Source organism: Diabrotica virgifera, chromosome 3 (assembly GCF_917563875.1).
Source record: "Diabrotica virgifera virgifera chromosome 3, PGI_DIABVI_V3a".
NCBI classification, from domain to species: domain Eukaryota; kingdom Metazoa; phylum Arthropoda; class Insecta; order Coleoptera; family Chrysomelidae; genus Diabrotica; species Diabrotica virgifera.
Genome location: NC_065445.1, coordinates 39921651 through 39944335, shown reverse-complemented (window position 1 = coordinate 39944335; position 22685 = coordinate 39921651). Strand labels below are relative to the sequence as shown.

The window sequence follows — 22685 nt, the reverse complement described above, 5'->3', positions numbered from 1 at the left end:
TAAATATGTATTATTTTATGTGCTATTAGATTAAACACATAACATTTTTCAAAAAGTATTGAGTTTAAAAAAAATATAGAACAGTTTTTGCTTAGAATTAGGTTTTCTTGCCATTTCCGTGGTTATTTTGACCAAAAAATTTTCCACCCCCAAAAAGGGGTGGGAACCACCCCCTAGATAAAAGCGACATAGGATATAGGGTAGACTTTGTTTCTAGAGCAATTCCCTACTTACTGTGAAAATATCAGGTAAATTGATGCAGTAGGATGGAATTCGGGGCCAAATAAACTCACTGACTGCACTATTTGTTATTGTTCTGTTTCTTGTGATCTTTGTTGTATATTTCTGTTCTTTTGGCCTTTATTGCCCAGAAACAAATTAGTCTAGTAAAATAAAATTACACTACATGTAAATCAAAATGTAAATTCGTACAGGTTGAAACAAATTTTATATCAAAGTTTTTTGGTACAAAGGTACAAAAGATATTTTCAAGAAAGTATCCAAATCATACAAGGGGATCATTGTTTAAATAATTAAAAAGGGGTCATTTTTGCAAAAAAAATACTTTCTTAACTGCTGAGGTCATTCAATTACTAATAAAGGTTTATAGGACTGTTTTTTGCAAAGTTTAAGGGTAAATCTTTCACATAAGACTTACTAAATTAAATTTGACCCCCTATTTATTTAAATAATAATACATAAATCTTTAAAAACAAATTTGCAAAAAATTATTTTTAGCGTTTTAAATAAGCACTATAAAATATCTTATTTTACAGGAGAAGTTGCGCTATGTTATCAGTATTAATAAAAAAAAATTGGTCCAAAAATATTTAATATTTTTTGAGTTATTGAATTTGTTTATTAAATGTTACTTTATTTTCAATTGCGAAAACGCGGTTGTTGCCAAAGAAATATTCACATGTATTAAATCTTATTATTTTTATTGTTATGTATATTCTCGATAAATGTATTGATAAATTCAAATTTCAATTAAACTTCCCCCTAAAATGGCATTTGAAAATTATTCAAATTTGTTTATAAATTATTTTTTTAATAACGTCGCGGGGATTAAATATTTTGAAATGCCGTTTCGATGTTTGGGTTCCTAGGAATTTTTGACCAATTAACAATTTTTTTTTTCTTTTTTTCCCCTTCTTTTTTTTTCTTGGAGTTATATTACTACCCTTTTAGGGTTAAGTTTCATTAAGAATGTCGAATCTCTAAGTTGTAGATTCTAGACCTAAAAATATTAAGATTGATCTAAAATCACTTAAATAAAATGTGGCTACTTACTGAGTTACAGGGTGTTTTAGTTAAAAATTTAAAAATTATTTTTACCAAGTACTTTCAAACTATTTGGCATATCCTTATCATACTTTGCAGAAAGTGTGGGTACTATACAGTCTACTAAATTGTGATAAATAAAAGTTTCTAGCTACTATCAGAGGCGTACAACAGGGGATAGTTAATGGTTACCCCTTCCCAAATTCTAAGCCACTGAGGGAATTGCTATTTTAGCAAAATTTTTCGATTCTCCAATACTTTCTATGTAAATAATATATTCTTTACTGGTAACGATTAGGTCATTAGTTTTCGAGATATTGGACGTTAAAAATGAAACGGCATAGTTATTTGGATTCATTCATTTTAAACTTCCAATATCTTTCAAACTGATGACTATCGATACCAATAAAGTTATTTACATACAAAGTATTGGAGAATCGAAAAATTTCGCTAAAATAGTAATCATTCAGTGGCGTAGAATTTGGGAAGGGTCAATCATTCACTATTCCCTGTCGCACGCCTTTGGCACTAGCTAGAAACGTTTATTAATCACAATTTAGTAGGGTATATAATAGCCACACTTTCTGCCAAGTATGATAAGGATACGTCAAATAGTTTGAAAGTACTTGGTAACAATAATTTTTAAATTTTTAAATAAGTAACTCAGTAAGTAGCCACATTTTATTTAAGAGATTTTAGTTAAATCTTTATATTTTTAGGTCTAGAATCTACAACTCAGAGATTCGACATTCTTAATAAAATTTAACCCTAAAAGGGCCCGTAGTAATATAACTCAAAGAAAAAAGAGAAGAAGAAAAAACGACAAAAAATTTTGTTAATTAGTAAAAAATTCCCAGGAACCCAATTATCTAAACGGCATTTCAAAATACTTAATCCCCGCTACGTTATTAAAAAAACAAATTATAAACAAATTTGAATAATTTTCAAATGTCATTTTAGGGGGGAGTTTAATTGAAATTTGAATTTATCAATACATTTATCGAAAATATACATAAAAATAAAAATAATGAGATCTTAATCAGGTGAATATTTTTTTGACAACAACCGCGTTTTTGCAAGTGAAAATATAGTAACATTTAAGAAACAAATTTAATATCTCAAAAAATATTAAATATTTTTCGACCAATTTTTTTTGCTTAATACTGGTAATATAGCGCAACTTAGTCTGTAAAATAAAATATTTTGTAGTGCTTATTTAAAACGCTAAAAATATTTTTTTGCAAATTTGTTTTTAAAGTTTTATATACAATTATTTAAATAAGTAGGGGGTCAAATTTAATTTAGTAAGTCGTATGTGAAAGATTTACCCTTCAACTTTGCACAAAAAAATCCCATAGACCTTCATTAATAAGTGAATTGCCTCAGCAGTTGAAAAAGTATTTTTTTTGCAAAAATGACCCCTTTTTAATTATTTTAACAATGATCCCCTTGTATGATTTGGATACTTTCTTGAAAATATCTTTTGTAGCCACCTAAACTTTGATATAAAATTTGTTTTAACCTGTACGAATTTACATTTTGACTTTTTTTTATTTTATTAGGCTAAATATGAATAAAGTTTTTGTGTTTGGTATTGAAGTATTTATATATTTTTCAGGTTTCTCGTGTTCCAAAGCTACACCAAGAATTCTGGGAGGTGCCGTTGAATCTTCAGGAGAAATGTTACGTTTCTGGTAGTCAAAGTCGTAATAGGTATAAAGGAGTATTGCCAAATGAACACAGTAGGGTTCATTTACCTGGGCCGCAGACGTATATACATGCCAATTACATTAAAGTAAGAATTTGTATTTTATAGTAAGGTTTTTATCAACAATGACATTTTTCGCTAAAAATAAAAATTGTTTCTCCGCTTGGACTCTTGGGATTCACCATATGTAAGGAAAATTATACATGTTTTTTTTTGTTTCTAATTTTAGGGTCCGGATTACACAGAGACCTTATATATAGCCACACAAGGGCCAATGGCTCACACTTGTCAAGATTTTTGGGAGATGGTTTGGAATACACATGTAAGTTTGTTACTATGTATATTGTTGAAATTGTAATATATTTTTGAAATTAAAAATCATACTAAATTTTCTTTTTTGTCTCTGTAACGTATTAAAATAAATATAGAAGTTTTCAGGGATTTTCGACCCTCGGTAATAATGTAATCTTTTATTCTGCATTTAAATTTTTTAAAAATACTTATGTTTTCTCAGGATTAAAAAAAATGAATGCATTTAAATAACATTTGACCAAGATTTTACTCCAATCCCCTTAAATAAAATTTATTTTATTCAGTTTTATATATTAATATTTATGATGATGTTTGCGTTTACAGTGAGTCGATTCACTGTATGACGACACTCAATGAGAGGTATAACAAAAAAAAAAAGAAAAAAAAATTGAATTTTTCTATTTTTTTTACAAATTGATTAATAACAAATTTAGCCCACCTTTTCAAGTGTCTACTTTTTTTAGAATAAGAATGACATAACGTCATTCTAGTAACTTTTAGATGTCCAACCATACAGCAAACTCCCTGTGCATAGATTCTGATATAGAATAGAATCGAATTTATTTAATCAAATATACAAAATTTCTTTTGTTTTTGACAAGTCAATAGAGTACGTACATTACAAAATTTGGACAAAATTTAAAAGATAAATATTATAAATTATAATGAAGATATATACAAACAGGTACTAACAAATTTAAACAATTTAACACACTATGTAAAAACGTAAAGACATGAAATAAACATAAAAACATGAAATTAATATCGTCATAATCGGCAAATAAACCCTATAACTAGTAGTCCAGGGCGGATCTGTTTTGAGATGGACGTTAAGAGGTGACTCTAATTTTTTTGCAGAAATTGCTTGGAATTAACCCATATAATAATAATTGAGTTATCCTCCCACTCAAAAAGGTCCAGAGCATTGTTTAAATAATCAAAATGTCAAAAAATGAAGGAAAAATTCGATTTTTTTCTTCGTTTTTTGATTAGGTATAACTTTAAAAGTATTTACTTTCGAGAAAAGTTGCACTAAAATAAAAGTTGCGTAATTAAATTTCCTACAATATAAGATTGGTTAAAATTTTTTAAAATTGTTACCCTTGTTGCAAAATAGCAATAATTGCGAAAAAAACATAAAAAACAAGTATTCGCATTTTACGTTTTTCAGCCATTTCTGCTACACTTACGACCTTCATATTTCACCCAGAAAAACTTTATGATATGATAAAACAATACTGTAAATTTAGTTAAGATCGGTTCAATAGATTTTGCAAAATAAATTTTGCAATCCAGCTTTCACAAAAAAAATCATTTTTTCAAAATGTTGCAAGACTGAAAATAAAGCAGATAGCAAGTTAAAATTTTTTTTACAAATAGAAGAATACTGTACCTTTCATACGCAATTTGCAAAATTAAAATCGGTTAACTACCACTAGTCCAGGGACCGAAGCTTTTCACCTCGCAATTTTTACAGAATGAATCGATTTGCTGGAAAATTTGAGAATAAGTAGTGGATAGTCCAAGGATCAAAATCTATATGATGCCGAAAGGCGCTTTTATCACGGGGGTGGTTGCCACCCCATCTCGGGGGTGGAAATTTTTTATTATATTTTGACCGCAAAAGTTGATAAAAACATTCATTCTAAGCAAAAAATGTTTGATAAAATTAATAGTTTTCGATTTATTCGCTATCTAAAGTGTTAGTTTTATATCGAAAAAATCAATGTTTTTCGATATATACTCATTTACGATCCACTCAATTTTTGCCGTAGAAAAAATTTTTTCAAACTAAGTTCTTGGAAATTAAATAGCCTATAATTTCATACTTAAACATTTTTTCTTATCTCTGATGCTAATCTTTCTATTCTGAATTTCGCTTCTGACACCATTTTTTAAAAACTAATCATTCTAAGCCAGTCAAACTTCTAGAACCTATTAATACTACATAAATAAAGAAGACCAAATAACGTCAATGACTAATTTTAATTAGGGTGGTGATTAGAGGGTTGCTTCCCATCACTTTTTTGCTGGAAAAAAATAGGGACTGTCATTCTTTTCATTATAAGTTACTTAATTTTTGAGCAAGATACTTTTTTTTATTTCTGGAGATAGATATTTTTAAATACTTTAAATTAGTTTCAACAAGCTATCCTCGAAAAATGCATAATTTTTCCGTCTTTTGACTTTGAATCTACACTATTTAGCATTTGACGAAGAAGAGCTAACATATAATAAAGTATAGCTCGATTACTATTGGTCTTAAAGAAAATTAAAAAAACGGTTTTGTTTATTTTTCAAAAGGTACATTTTTATTAAGTCAAGTTGTTTTGATAAAACGAACACTTTTGGAGTTATTAGCAGAAAACTGATTAAAAACATTGATTTTTTCGATATAAAACTAACACTTTCGATAGCGAATAAATCGAAAATTGTTAATTTTATCAAAAAAATGTATAAAACGTTTTTTGCTTAGAATGAATGTTTTTACCAACTTTTGCAGTCAAAATATAATAAAAAATTTCCACCCCCAGACGGGGTGGCAACCACCCCTATGGTAAAAGCGCCTTTCGGCATCATATAGATTTTGATCCTTGGACTATCCACTACTTATTCTCAAATTTTCAAGCAAATCGATCCATTCTGTAAAAATTGCGAGGTTTTGTCCTATTTTAAGCTTCATTACTTCGACTACACGGCGTCAGGAATTTTTTTAAATAAACATTAATTTTTGGTGCTACGCGCAGGACAGCGGTGTTCGATTCACATAAGTTGATTTCCACCAAAATTTCTTACAATCTTTATCTAATATACAGGGTGTGTCATTAATAATTGTCCATATAGTAACTGGGGAAACCTTAGCAGAAAATACGAAGATTTAACCTAAAACACTTAAATAAAATGTGGTTCCTTACTGAGTTACAGGGTGTTTTATCTAAAAATTTAAAAACTATTTTTGCTCAGCATTTTAAAACTATTCGATGTATCCTTTTAATACTTGGCAGGTAGTATAGGTACTGTACAAACTACTAAATTATGTTAAAAAACGTTTCTGGCTATTACCAGAGGCGTACAACGGGGGAAAATGAATGGTTGATCGTTTCCAAATTCTACGCCACTGGCGAAATTGCTATGTTAGTTCAATTTTTGGATTCTCCAATACTTTCTGTGAAAATATTATACTCTTCATTCGTAACGATAAAGTCATTAGTTTTCGAGATCTTTGGAGTTAAAAATGAAACGACACGGTTATTTTTATTAATGTATTGTGTCGCTTCATTTTTAATTTCAAATATCTCGAAAACTAATCATTTTATCGTTACGAATGAAGAGTATATTATTTACATAAAAAGTATTGGAAAATTAAGAAATTACAGTAAAATAGCAATTTCGTCAGTGGCGTAGAATTTGGGAAGGGTCAACCAGACACTATCCCCTGTCGTACGCCTCTGGTAGTAGCTAGAAACGTTTATTTATCTTAATTTAGTAGGGTGTACAGTACCTACACTTTCTGCCAAGTATGATAAGAATACGCCAAATAGTTTTAAAGTACTGGGTATAAATAATTTTTAAATTTTAATCATATGAATCATATCATAAATTAATCAAAATAACTGTGCCGTTTCATATTTAACTTCAAATATCTCGAAAACTAATGACTTTATCGTTACCAATGAAGAGTATATTATTTACGTAGAAAGTATTGGAGAATCTAAAAATGGCACTAAAATAATTATTCCTCCAGTGCCGTAGAATTTGAGAAGGGTCAACCATTCACTATCCCCGTCGTACGCCTCTGGTAGTAGCTAGAAACGTTTGTCTATCATAATTTAGTAGGATGTTTAGTAGTCGCACTTTTTGCCAAGTATGAAAGGGATACGTCGTATAGTTTTAAAATGGTGAGCAAAAATAGTTTTTAAATTTTTAGATAAAACACCCTGTAACTTAGTAAGCAACCACATTTTATTTAAGTGTTTTAGGTTAAATCTTCGTATTTTGTGCTAAGGTTTCTCCAGTTACTATATGGACAATTATTATTGAAACACCCTGTATTATTTTCTTACTGTATATTTTGTTGTATGTTCATATTTTAATTTCACAAAAATCAAACTAATTTGATTATTGTTTGTGAAAAATTGTTTAAACAATTGCATATGTTTAAAAATAATACACTTTTATTTTCTAAGTTAAAATATATGAACAAAGAAAGTTTTTGCCAAAAAAGGTGTTATTTCAAGGGACAGAGTATGTGTTTCTATTTTGCAATAAACAAATTTATTTATTTATTTCGAAATGTACTAAAAATTAAAATTTATCAATCATTATCAAAGGTCATTGGAATGCCCAATCAGAGCGAACGTATCCGCTGTCCTGCGCGTAGCACCAAAAATTAATGTTTATTTAAAAAAAATTCTGACGCCGTGGTAGTTAACCGATTTTAATTTTGCAAATTGCAAATGAAAGGTACAGTATTCTTTTATATGTAAAAAAATTCAACTTGCTGTCTGCTTTATTTTCAGTGCTGCAACATTTTGAAAAAATGAATTTTTTTTGCGAAAGCAGGGCCCAGAGCACACCAAATAGAATTCTATTTTGCTGACGTCACAAAATAGAATTTCATAATGGGAGAATCGACGGTTGCTAGGCAACGTGACGTCACTAAAATAGAATTCTATTTGGCGTGCTCCCGCACCTGGATTGCAAAATTTATTTTGCAAAATCTATTAAACCGATCTTAATGAAATTTACAGTATTGTTTTATCATATCATAAAGTTTTTCTGGGTGAAATACGAAGGTCCTAAGTGTAGCATAAATGGTTGAAAAACGTAAAATGCGAATACTTGTTTTTTATGGTTTTTTCGAAAGTATTGCTATTTTGCAACAAGGGTGACAATTTTTAAAATTTTCAGTTAATCCTATATTGTAGTAAATTTAATTACGCAACTTTTATGTCGGTGCAACTTTTCTCGAATATTAATAATTTTAAAGTTATAATTATAACAAAAATATTTTGTTAAACAATTATTTTTCGCTCTCATTATGTTCCTTTACTCAATTTTTTTTTCATTTTATTTTATATTCTAGTGTAAATGCCTAGTGATGTTAACGGGTCTGGTGGAAAAAGGCTACAATAAATGTGAGTTATATTTTCCATTAGGAAAACCAGACGACAGTCCTGAAAAATCTTTTTACTATGTAAAAACAACAAAAGTTAGAGATAAATTCACTTTCGATAGTAACGTTAATACTCAGCTATACGAAGAAGAGACGCAAGCATTCGAACAAGTTAACGAAGTAACGTTTGGTAATTACAGGTAAGACGGTCAATTATTTCTTCTTCTTAAGGCGCCGTGCATTTCTGCGTAGGCGTCCACTGTACATTAGGGTGGATCGAAAAATCGAAGTTTCGAAAACTGTTTTGGAATAGTGCGCAAAAGTTGCCAATTAGTATTAGAAACCTAATCTTTATTTGCGATTTTTCAAAAAAATTTCATCTTCCGCCCTCTACCGGGGGTTGAAAAATAAAAAAAAAATAAAAAATACGGACTTATGATTTTGAATAAAAAAAGTTAAGTAATAAGTACATGTTATTATTATAAAAATGATATCCCATTGAAATATTTTTCAAATATGTCATATTTATTCTTCTACCCACTCCCTACCCTCCACCTTAATTTTGATTATTAATTTTGATTATCTATTGTTTGTAGTCTTTTTTGGACTCAAATTTTGGCATATCTTTGCGCGAATCAATTTTTGTTTTGATAAAATTGTCTCTTTTTTGTGATCCAAGAACCGATGAAAATGCTTCAGTTACGAGCTTCACGATTCTCTCTACAGATTGGGTGTGACAGGGAAATATAGCGATGTCAATGATTTTCTCGGGAGATCCGGAAATAATGTTTTTCAAATCCTCTATTTTCAAACCTTGAAGCAATAGAGGGCAAGTTATTTTATTGTTTTGTCAATCAATAAGATCAATATCATCTGCTTCAAAATTAATTTGTGGACTAATAAATGGTCGGACGTTAGATGAATCATTATTGGCCTTAGTTTTTGCATTGAGAATGCGACGAAGTGCCAAGCTCTTTTATATGCGGGTGAGTGTCATGCAGCATGAATAGCAGAAGATTTTCCGGATGTACAAAATAGGCATTTCTTTGAATTACAGGGTCTATAAAACTTTTCAAATTTTGCTCTAAATATCGACTACGCTTAATTGTTTGTAAAACATGCTTTGCACCATTCACACATGATGAATTGCATTTGATCTGAAACCATAAAGGAGCATATACCGTGACAATCAATTTGGTCAGTTCCTTTAATTCTGATGTTGGATTTTAAGTGCTAACATAAAGACGTATAATGCGATTCGCCAACATTAGCCACCGGGAATGACTTAACTTTCCAGGGCTTCGGTTTAATAAATCCACAGAAAATTCTCCTGTAGAAATTGCGACACAAATTTATTTGAAACAAATATTTCTGATCGGCACTTAAGTCAATTAAATCTACTTCTGGTAACTCAGAGTCAATAATGTCACAGTTTACAACCGGCATATTTTCGCAATGCACTATTTGATTTCCTACAGTTCCTGCAAAAGCTCTTGGACCTTGAGTTTGACCGTCAAGCTTTTGGAAAAGATGCTGTAAAGGCAATTCATTAGCGGGAAGCTGACAGATAAATATTTGTAAAGGGCGGCCTAACTTTAACTCTAGTTGAGAAATTATACCATTTTTTCTTCCGGTATTTACCACAGTTCCGTCATATCCTTCTACCACTAGTTCTTCTAGATTATACCTATAACTCTCTAAAAAGTTCACAATACTTTGACAAATGCTTAGAGCCGATCCAGTAAGGTGTACTGCGTGACCTAAAAATGTGGAGCCTGGCTCTTGAACAAATGAAACGTGTTCTTCGAGTGCGGTTCTTCTGTGGGGCTTGCCTTCAATATTTTCTTTCCTTCCCTCAAAATATATGGTATTCAAAGTTTTGGGGGAGTTTTGCATAAAACCTTTTCTTCATTGTTCTCTTGGTCTTCTCAGTTTGTTTCTTGAAAGTCCAAAGTCGCAGCACCCCCGCACCACGAAGATGGGACCAATATATGTACTAAACAAACCAGAGCCCCCATGAAAGAACCGGGCCTCTGTTAATAATGCCAATAAATTGTTTTTTTCGTTTTTCAGAAGCCTGTAGAGGACAAAAGATGAAATTTTATCCAAAAGTCGTAATAATACTTTCTTATTGTCATTACTAAAGGTAAAATTTGGTGGGTATTCCAATTCAATTTGTCAATTTTTTTTAATTTGTGATTACATATTAATCCAACATTTTTTTTTGTTTTTCAAAGGCCGGTAGAGGGCAGAAGATGTAATTTTATCAAAAAGTTGTAATAACACTTTTTTATTGTCGTTACTAAAGGAAACTTTTGGTGGGTATTCCAAATCATTATGTCAATTTTTTAAAAATATTGCGATAATCGATCCACCCTACTGTACATTGTCTTGTCAGATGAGATGTTAGATAGACGGGATTAAATAATTATGTTTTAAGCAACATTTAATGTCATCGCTTCTAGCTTTTTAAAATGTCTTCGAGTACCTACTTTTATTATTACTTATTATATTTGTTTTATCGACTACAAAAAGACATTTAACAGAATAAAATATGATAAACTCATAATCATCTTAAAAGAAGCGGGCTTAGATGATAAAGAGTTGAGAGTCATATATGTATAATTTATATTACAACCAAACTGCCAACAATAAACTGGGTGACCGACCAGTTGACAGAGGCAAGCTCCATATATGGGCGACTACGAACTCTCCCACACTACCTAGATTTTAATGGGTTCAGTTTTATAGTAGGATTAAAAGCGACTACGAACTGCCCCACGCTACCTAGGTACTTAGATAATATTTTTGTGAACATATATAGTTTTTATTTTACTTTATTGTATTCAAAAAGGAACCCAATTCCCAAAGCATGAGCGAAAATTTTAAAGGATTAAATAATGAAACTATAACAATATAATCGAATAAAGTTTATTTATAAATCTACATTAACTTATATACAATAACAAAAACTACAGTTAAACAATAGCAATGCTTAATTCTAATGTCTGATTAGTGATTAAAATAAGTAAGAGTGAACACTATATTTTAGATTTTAAAAGTTAGCTGCATAATAATTGCAAATTGACTTAATGAAGTCTAATTTAGTAATGTTTTGATTAACGTAATATTCATTTAGCCTATTTTCAATAAAATCAACTTTTATTTTTGCCGTTTTATCAAGTTTTTTTTCGAATCTATGTACAGTTCTAATTTTCACATATACTTTCTGCTTTTTCACATATACTTCTGAAATTTAACAAAATGTCTGTAAATTTAAATATGTCAGGATGTGATTTATAAAAACATTCGTTAAATTTCGAGTGAAATGATTCACATGCGTTTGTATAGTCATAAATATAAGAGATGATGAATTTGAAGCCCACATGTAAAATGGAAATGTTGAATCTTTCGTTAAATAATTATCAACTAGGTAATATCAAAATTGCAAAACTCTGTCATTTTCTGGCATAATATTAAAAACTTCATCAGAAAAAAAGTCACCAACATCATTTGGATCTAAATAAGAAATGCCGAAAAACAATTTTAAATATTTTCCAATAACAGTTTGATTTTTATATTCCGAGGACAAACCTAAATTTTGAATTTTTCGGTACCAATTTTGTGTTAAATGAAATTTGCAACAAAAAATAATAATGTCGGGCCACACTAACTTGGCTGCATTTTGAATTGCTATTTCAAAATCAGAAATTATTCGCTTCGGTTTGAAATTTAAATTCAAATCTGTACATATTGTTATTAATGTGTCAAAAGTACTTTTGTACGATTGCTGTGATTTATTTGGTAACAAACAAAATACTAGAGGAACATAAAACCATTTTTGTAGCCATGTGTAGTAAACATCTGACAAAAATATTTAGAACAGTATTGAAAAGTGCCATCTACATACAAAGAATCTACATTACACAAAAAGTAAAGATTTGTGAAACAACTAAAAATTGCGGAATTATTTTTCGTAGATAATAAAAAGTTTTCAACCTGTATTTGTTTTTAAATTTAAGTTCACTAATATTTGTAGAACTTCTTCCTGTGACTTGGGCAATGATGGTGTGGATTTTCGTCTTGTAGCATAGATATTTCTTCGAACGCAAGAAATGTCTTTCGTCGTCAGCGGTAAATTGCTGAAATTTTCCTTCCTCAATTCCTTGTGGACAATCTTTAAAGGTCTTTCACATATATCTTCTACAGCTTTCTTCTTTGTAGAATTACTAAAAATTTGCCGGTCAACGTGGATATCTGGAGCATGATTATGCTCCACGGATGCTTTTTCAAGAATAACGTAATTTTCATCACCTTCCGTTGTGTACACTTTTTGTTGACACCCTTTTTTGATACATCGCCATCTAACTTTTCCATCTTTGGAGACATGGGCCTTTGAATATTTATATTCATTAATTATTAATAAAAGTTCTCCCCTTTGACTAAACATAGTCGTCGGATTCGCCATTTAAAAGTTTTTAACAATATTTATATTCTTATTTTCAACTGTAATCAAATTTGGAATTTCCGGTCATTAAGACTTAATTCCCAACTTTCTCGGCGATGGGGCAGCAGGTACTTGGGATTAATGGGCCCAGGTACTTCGTGGGGCAGTTAGATAACGCCGCCATATACATAGGAGTGGAACAAGGATGCACTCTGTTCCCGGTGTTATTTAATATCTACTCTCAACACATCTTCGAGCAAGCACTGGGAGAATTACAGGACGGCGTGTACTAGTCAACGAAGTGCGTCTAATTATTAGATATGTCGACGCCGCAGTAGTTTTTGCAGATAGCTTAGATGGTTTGCTAAGAATAATGTCGCGCATATCAAATATAAGTAGAGAACATGACCTTAATCTCAATACAAAAAAGCAGAGTATATGGTAGTCAGTAAGCGTGAAATATTAACTACAGTTAAGTAGAAGAATGTATTAGAAATGTTGAAACATAAACAACCAATGGGACCACCCTCTTCACTAATGGGATTCCTGAAAAGAATAAGTCTCTTTTTAGAACCTCTTGTGATATCAAATGGTAAGAAGCAGAAGTTTTGTCAAAATGTATTGGCGGATCCTGGAACAATAAGCCCGTTTTCCTTTGTTGTTGTTCATCTACTAGTTTCATTTTCTTTTGTAGTTAAGTTATAGTAGTGATTTTAGATAATGAAAGTTATGTTTACTCTACAAGAAGATGACAATTTCACATGTTACTGACCGTTACTCTGTCTTTCTTTCGCTTTCCCCCTACTCTCTTTTTTTCTGACTCTTTATCTCCTCTCTCTCTCTCTCTCTCTCTCTCTCTCTCTCTATCTCTTTACCTTTCTCTCTCACTCTGTAATGAGTAATAAGAAAGTATTAAGATTTGTATAATATGTATTAGAAGATTAATATCAAATATTATTTAATATTGAACTGGGTCAAGATTGTGTAATATGGAGTAAGAAAGAAACACAGAAAGTGTTTTACAAATATTCGGCCGTGTGATGAATTACCGAAGTTATTTTTAACGTTTGCGTTAAAGTTAACATAACTATAACATATAACTATCTCAATAACTATAAAACGTACATTCGGTGTGATGGATCATCCACCGTTATGAGATGAGTTATTTCTTAGACGTTATAGACGGAAGAAAATATTAAGTTGTCTAAAAAGAGAACCTTATGTAGAATCAGTACAAGTTTGAGCGAGTAAGAGAATCACGAGAAGTTGGTATACCTACCCACGGCTACCGATGGCGGAACCGCTGTTCGATGTTCGGTGTCGTTCGGTGGTGAATCGTAAAAGTAGATAGAAAGAACAAAAAGCAGTACTTAAAACCCTTGGATGTTTATAAAAAAAATTTCAACTTGTATCTCTCGATTTGATTTTTGTATAATTTTTATAATTGCATTACCCTGCTATTTTTAAATTATTAGCTTTCTTATTCATTTTTATTATTGTTTTCATTTTATTACCTACGTGTTTTTAATTGTTATCTTAGGTCTATGTTTTTGATAATTATGTGCTGCTTTATATTCGATATTAAATTTGATTTATTAAGTTAATAAAATGCCGCACAAGGTCCTGGGACAATCTGAAGCAGCGTTCTACGTTAAATATTCACTTGATTTCTATCTAAAAACAAATCAAAACATAAACCTAACCTTACAATCCTTAACATAAGTACAGAGTTATCTCATAACTTGAGGTTCAACGTCGCGTTATAAAGTGACAGTTGATATATCAGATAACTCAAGAACTGTCAAGAAATAACGCAAGTAGTAGTTAAGTTAAATATGATACATCACACCAATTCGAGGATTATAACTTAATTACAGGATAACTTTACGTTAAAGATAACTTCGGTCATCCATCACACGGCTGATTAAGTGTACGAATTCGTGAGCCACGGGCGCACGTTTATTTGCAATAATAATACACTTTGATTGTTGAAAGTAATATAATGAAATATCAGAATAAACTTGGTGTTCGACGAGTAAAGATGTTTGATTCTCCCTTAGCTGCTTTACATTGAAAAGAACCTGAAATACTACCACCCTTACCTCCCAGGGTGGCAATGTATTATACCTCCTTCTCTATCTCTCCATTTGTTTTTGTGTATTATGAAAGTGTGGAAAGTAGATATCCGACGTTCTCCATGTGGCAGCTATTTCGCTGATCTTCGTGGTTTATTAGCTGATACGTTAAACAAGGATTTACCTTTAAAACAAAATTTCAAGCCTTTAAAATAATAAGCTAACAAAAATAGAAAATATACGGTTTCGTTTTGATTTAAATCTGTCTCCTGCCATCCCCCGATAGCGCTATTTCTAAGTCTACCTGTTATCAAGGAGGCTATGCAAGAAGACAAATTCACACCAAAACATCCGTAGTTCTCGGTACAAAATAAAACTATTGATACCGTAGTATGGAGAACGCCCTCTAACGGGGAATAAGTGAAATGAATGTCGACTCGATTCAAGTTCTCTGTTAACCCAAATATGACAATATCAAAAGGCACCGCTAGGAAAATATTCCAATATGCTGTTCAGAGAACCTGTATAAAACGAGTCTTTGTACTCTAATACAGAGTACGGCATTAGTAAAAATGCCATATTCTGTAAAATTTTTACTAATGCCAACTCTGCATTAGAGTACAAAGACTCGTTTCATACAGGTTCTCTGAACAGCATATTGGAATATTTTCCTAGGGGTGCCTTTTGATATGGTCATATCTGGGTTAACAGGGAACTTGAATCGAGTCGACATTCATTTCAATAAGCTAACACTTTGTACTTTTTAGAATAACTTATCTGAACGAGAACAGTATAGGCGAATGCCATATTCGACAGTTGAGATTACAGAAATTGGATTCCGCAGCAGAGCCAAGGAAAATTAGTCATTATTGGTTTTCGAACTGGCCTGACCACAAGATGGCTTGTCCGGAGCAAGTGTTGAAAATAGCCCTTGACGTTTTGAATGCAATGCACTCAAAGAAAAAATCTACCGACAATAACGTTAATGACATATCGAAAAAATTCGATGAATCTCTTTCCAAAAGTACAAATTGTAATATTGATCTCAAAGCAAAAAGTTTCCCCGATAACTTTGATTGTAGTATATCAAAGAAAGATAAGATGCTTGCCTTATCGAAAGGTAGGTAGGGTTTAGAATATTTTTTAGTTCGATACAGTTATACTCCGTCTAATACACTTACCATTGCACGTCATCCGCGTCATAGCCCGTGACATCACATGATACTAATACGAAATATTTAGGCGGTAGGTGGGTTCTTTTTTAGAATCATTTTGCTAAGTACACTGGAATTACAGCCACTAGACATATTTTATTATATACGCGTAGAAATAATATTTGAAGATTTCTATTAATGTTAACTTAAAGAAATACACAATAATATGTTTAATTTAATTTGTATAAATGAATTATAAATCGTTTTTATGAAGCACATTTGTTTGGAACACACTGTTACTGTAATCGAACGAATGTGATATTTTGGCATAAATTGGTAACATTTATTTGACAGTTGCGGTATTGACACTTTTTGTTTATTTTGTTTATTTTTTGATATTTGTTTTTATGCTTTACTGTAAGTACAGTCGGAAAAATGAAAGAATACCCATGAACGATCACATCAATCACTTATTTTGTATTTGCTGTCTTTTTCTATAAATTACAAATGTTTGTTATAAAAAAAGACAGCAAATACAAAATAAGTGATTGATGTGATCGTTCATGGGTATTCTTTAATTTTTCCGCTTGTATTTGTTTTATTATATTTATTGTTTTTATTATTTTTTTTTTAATATCCGACTGGTATATTATTTGACAAATAATGACATGATTTCGAAGTCAGTTAAATATGATATAATGCCCTAGGGCGTTATTTTGAAAAATAACACCCTTGGGCATTAAATTTAAATAACTAGTTAAATACTGTTAAGTTGACAAATAAAAACCTAGTAAAACTATGGTTACCACAATTACGTTACGACTATTGCTGCTAAATGTACTTATTTGAAAACTAATTAATTCAAAATTCATTCAAATTTTTTGCATATAAAGAAGAATTTAGTCGGACATTACACGTTGAAGGCACCACGGGTATTATAGATAATAACGCTTTCGGTCATCGTATCACCATTCACCTCAAGCGTTATTATCCTTATAATACCCTTGGTACCTTAATAACGATAACGTAAGATTATAACTTAATTCTTGTTGTCTATTTCTAATGTTTTTATTTATTTACATTGAATATTAATTTGTTTTGTTGTATTATGTTATAATGCAATAATTATGTGATCTGTTTGATTTAAAATACATTCAGGATTTTTTTATACTTTGGCAACTCTGTCAGCTTAGATCTCTGACGTAGATAATGACGTGCAACGGTAAGTATATTAGACGGACTAATTGGTTTGACATATTACTTTTACATTTATCTACTCTTTAGTAAATATACCTACTCAGATTTGTCAGCGTGAAATGAAAAGATCCACTGATATTCCTGATTTTCACTAATATGTTCAGTGACAGTAGAAGTGTTCGACTCATAAGGAATAATTTCTTGAACTTATTTTTTTGGCAACAGAAGGACTATATTATTTAAAGCAAGCTATAATAACAATATCAATGTTATATATTATTTTATACTTTTTGTAAAAATGAAGTTTTATCTTTAATTTTTTTGTGAAGAGACCGGTTGGTACAGGCATTTTTAGTTATTATTCTTCAGTCTAATTGTATTCAGTGTAAGAAAATGCCTGGGGTTCGAAGACACCAAAATTACCACCATGTTAACGATTTTGACAGGGATGGAAAGGTGGAATTGTTACCTATTGGGACCGTGCAAATTCGGCAAAGCGACACCTGGTTTCTACGCTCAGCAACATTTGTAGCACTTTTAATTATATTGGCCAATTATATTAGTCCTGGTTACTGGATAATTGTCAAGGCCATAGTCCAGAAAATAATAAGAAGAAAAAATAAGATTCAGGTTATGTTATTAAAACGTAAACAATGATATGTAGTAAATAAAATTAGTTATTAAAATGCAGTACTGCAAGCAAAATACAATTAATTAAATTTACCTTTATATAATAATTGCATATCATATCAATATTGTGGAGCAATATATAATTTTTCTTCTTCAATGACAGTAGGTATGAAATATACGTCAATTTGACAATTTCAATTGACGATATGAATTATTTAAGAAAGTTGCAATATTTCTCCGCTATTCTCGCACGATCGTTTCTCGTATCCCCTCCAAGTACTTGCACACCGCGAATAAAGGTATGGGTTTGTCATATCGCGAAATTGTCCATCGTGTTAATTATACGGTAATAACGGTTATGCGTGGGTGTCGTGTGTGGACAAACGAAGTTAGAGGAACACGAAGAAGACCAACTGGTCAACCGAGGCGTACCATGGAGCATCAAGAAAGGCGCTTTAGACTACTGGCTCTATGAGACCGTTTTGCTACTACGCGTCAAATCGCTGACCAATGGTTTGAAGTAGAAAGTAGACCTGTTACTACGCGCACACTATACCGTCGCATTCGAGCCTTTGGACTGGTTTCATTCCGCCCACGACTAGTGCTTTTTTTAACTGCGGACCATAGTAATCAATGTTTGAATTGGTACAGGGAACGGCGGCATTCAGCGATGAATCGCGATTTTTTAGGAATGCATGATGGTTGTAGGATGGTAAGACGCCGCCCTGGAGAGCGACGAGATATCGGGCTGTTGGGAAGTATGTACACAGGACAATTGGAATAATGGTTTGGGCAAAGAATACATATTGTAGCGTGATTAGTGTAATTACTTCTAATTACAATAAAACTAGCGGTTCGTAATTTATATACGACTTTATTTATATAAGTTACAGACGAATTTATCTTATACACTAAACTTATTCACAAAATATGCCCGTATTTATACCCAGTTGTTATTCTGGAACAATCGACTCCCATCTCGAGCTATCGGCTTGTTCCGCCTACGTGACGTACCTTCCAGAATTCTCCGGCGAGGCCTAGCACATCCGATTACGTCATTCTCGAGGTGTTTACTGTTATACGGGGATCGGCCAAGATTTCTCTTCCGCTACACTGCTCCCCTCTTAAGATCTGAGCGTCTCGATCAGCAACTCTAAATGAAGGCCCAGGATGGCGGAATCTACACGACTCTCCAGCTCTGCATACACCCTTCAAGAAGAAATAACAGTCTACTGTCTTTGAAGGGTACGACATCTTCGGGTTCATGCAACACACAGTGATTTGTACACCAGTTCCTCTGAAGACCACTTCAAGCATGCTTCTCACAATCTTCCAATCCAGATTTTCTACTGCATGGCCTATTTTTGGTAAAGCCAAATTTTTGATGTCATAATTACACACGATTTTCTTCAAATTAGTTAGAACACGCCATATGTTCTCGTAGCTTGGCGTGTCCGTATAAGACTTTCTGGTCACCATATACAGCAAAGATCGAGGACCATCTTCCAATCGCAGTACTCTTCCAATTTTAGGCTGCTGATTTCTTAACTCGTCCAGGCGGCCGAACTTTCTATTGAATACGGACGATATTCCTTTAGTCATCTCGAGGTCTTGGGCAACACAGTGGGCCAGAGAGACGTTTTCTGGAACACCAAACAGATCTTGCTGAACTTCTGTGGTCACGCCGAATCTAGCACTCTTTCTCGCTGCGTAATTTGACATAAATTGATTAAAACTTGGCTGTGCGACATCTTTCATCTCCTGTTGGAGGACTCGTGCTTCTTCTGTTTCATTTGAGCCAGCATATGGTGCAAGACGATTTATGTGAATAACTTTTGGTTTACCGTTTGGCAACTTCTTAATTCTATATATTACGTCATTTATTTTCTTCTTAACTTCATATGGACCTTCCCATTGTCTTTGCAGTTTAGGACATAAGCCTCGACGACGTTGCGGATTATAAAGCCAGACAAGATCACCTACTTCGAAGCTTTCATTCTTGCATCGAGAATCATATTGATCTTTCATTCTGTCACTGGCTATCTGGATGTGTTGTCGGGCAAGTTCATGAATGTTGTTCATTCGTAATTTCAGGCGGTCAACGTAGTCTTCGCCTGCAACATGTTCCTCGGAAGGTCCGCAGCCAAACTCTAGGTCGCAGGGCAACCGAACTTCACGACCCAACATCAGGCAGGTTGGTGTTTGACCTGTAGTTTCATTTACGGCCGAGCGGTAGGCCATCAGGAATAAATGAATGTGTTGGTCCCAATCTCGCTGATGTTCAGATACAACTTTGGACAAGTGTTTACCCATCGTTCGGTTCATCCTCTCGACCATCCCATCTGATTGAGGATGCAGGGGTGTTGTTCTGGTCTTATTGGCACCAATCAATTTACAAACGTTTTGGAAAAGAGCTGACTCAAAGTTTCGCCCTTGGTCGGAGTGGATCTCCAAGGGAACACCAAATCGGCTAAAGAATTCTTTAACAAGTACCTCTGCAACGGTAGCAGCTTCTTGATTTGGTAATGCATAGGCCTCAGTCCATTTTGTAAAATAATCCATGGCTACCAGGATGTATTTATTTCCAGCATCGGTTTCTGGAAATGGACCTGCAATGTCGATAGCTACTCTTTCCATAGGACTTCCAACATTGTACTGTCTCATGGGTGCTCTCTTTTTACCAACCGGACCATTACCGGATGCACACAGTTCACATTTTCGGCACCATCTTCTTACATCATCTTGACAGTTCACCAAAGTGTCCACCTGATGTACCGTCATGCAACTGACGCAATACTTCTGACACTTTACTTTTAGGTACAATTAACTGAAGCTTAGATTCTGTACCATCATCGTTCTCAAAGGTTCTGTACAGAAGATCATCTTTTAGTACCAGGCAATTCCATTGGCTCCAGTAGGCCTTGACTTCCGGACTACATGCACTAATGTTTTGCCAACTAGGTCTCTCACCTCGACGCATCCAATCCAATACTCTTTTTATACATGGATCGTCTTCTTGGGCTTCTTGTAACTGTTGTGGCTGCCATTGCTCATTAACGACGGTAGTTCGTCTCACAGGGCAAAGCTGTTCATCTAGTTTAAGCCGGTGATTACAACTTTCACTGCATGGCCGTATCGAGGAAGCATCTGTATTTGAACCAACTCTTCCAGCCCTCTTCATGCGTCTCTTCGGCATCGTGTCACGAATCACCCTCCGTACCATTTCCACCAAACGTTCATCTTTTCTCTTATCGCCTTTTTCCACGGTTATTACTCGATTGTTTCGTGAAGCTTGGCTAGCTGCTTCGTGTTCCAAGGCAATAGCAAGTGCTTCATCTAAAACTTTCGGTCTTGCTAGTCGTAAAGCTTTCTGTAGTTCATTATCTTTCAGCCCATTGACGAAGGTATCTACTGCAATTTCTTCTAAAACGCTGTCTGGCACCTCTGGATAAGCCAACCGCACCACACGAGCCACATCTGCTTCAAATTATTGCAGATTCTCACTTGCTCGTTGACTTCTACTTCGCAGTTGTGCTTTGTATACTTGTTGTAGATGGGCATCTCCATAGCGTTTTTCTAGACGAGTGAACAAGGTCTGGTAACAATTTTCTTGACCCTTGGGAATTGACCTTAATATATCTGCAGCATCACCTCGTAAAGCAGCAGTCAAGGAAACAGCCTTTTCTTGTTCGGTCCAATGATTGGCGGTCGCAATAGCTTCAAACTGTCTAAGATATATGGACCAAGAGGACTTTCCATCAAATGGTGGTAATTTGAATCTCATATTATGCGACGTTTCGTCTCTCGGTAGTTCATCTTTCACTAAAGGATCTAACGCTGCTGCATTAACTGATGGTTGTACTTTTGTATCGGTTATCCTGCTCTCTAGCTGTTTGATCTTTTCTTCTACGGTCTCTGCACTTTTCTGCATCTTATCGAATGTTCTAGAAACTTCTTCAAATTTCTCATTGTTCTGTTTACAAACTTCTTCTAGTTTTTCGTTGTTTTGCCTACAGACCTCTTTAATTATTTGAGAAGTCTCATCGAATCTTTTAGCAACATTTTCGAATTTCTCGTCGCTTTTTCTACTAACTTCTTCAAGTTTCTCGTCGCTTCTTCTAGAAGTTTCATCGATCGTTTCAGAAACAGTTTTTAATTTCGATAAGATTACTTGTTCTGCTGACTGGAAGTGGAACGTCTTTGGGTCTTCTCCGTTCTTCGTGAGGACATCCTCGAGTCGTGCTTGTAGGACTATCTTGAGCCCACTGCTGTCCAGATCCCGTTCCTCGAGCTGTTCACGGAGCTGTTTTACTGTAAGTTCTTGTAGCAACATCTTTGGTCGGCACACACGTACTTTCCAAAATGTCTTTTAACAGTCTTTCCGAATACCGAACAATCAACGCACTTTAACTATTCCCGACGAATAAAGTCCAAAAGTATTTTAAAGTCTTTCCGAATACCGAACAATTAACGCACTCCGGTTATTCCCGACGACTAAAGTTCAAAAGTCTTTTAAAGTCTCTCTGTAATTCACTTATTTATATCGCACTAAGTTAACCGAACACCGACACCAACTGTAGCGTGATTAGTGTAATTACTTCTAATTACAATAAAACTAGCGGTTCGTAATTTATATACGACTTTATTTATATAAGTTACAGACGAATTTATCTTATACACTAAACTTATTCACAAAATATGCCCGTATTTATACCCAGTTGTTATTCTGGAACAATCGACTCCCATCTCGAGCTATCGGCTT

At 33.1% G+C, this 22685-nt stretch overlaps 1 protein-coding gene across 1 annotated transcript in view; it reads left to right on the top strand.

Annotated features, from left to right (window-relative positions):
- Positions 1 to 22685, top strand: part of LOC114328961 (uncharacterized) — a 55732-nt gene that overhangs the window by 21150 nt on the left and 11897 nt on the right. Inside the window, exons 5-8 of the mRNA XM_050647881.1 lie at positions 2903 to 3079; positions 3222 to 3314; positions 8391 to 8620; positions 15710 to 16062. Coding sequence (XP_050503838.1) covers positions 2903 to 3079; positions 3222 to 3314; positions 8391 to 8620; positions 15710 to 16062 — 853 coding nt within the window. The remainder of the gene's footprint in view (positions 1 to 2902; positions 3080 to 3221; positions 3315 to 8390; positions 8621 to 15709; positions 16063 to 22685) is intronic.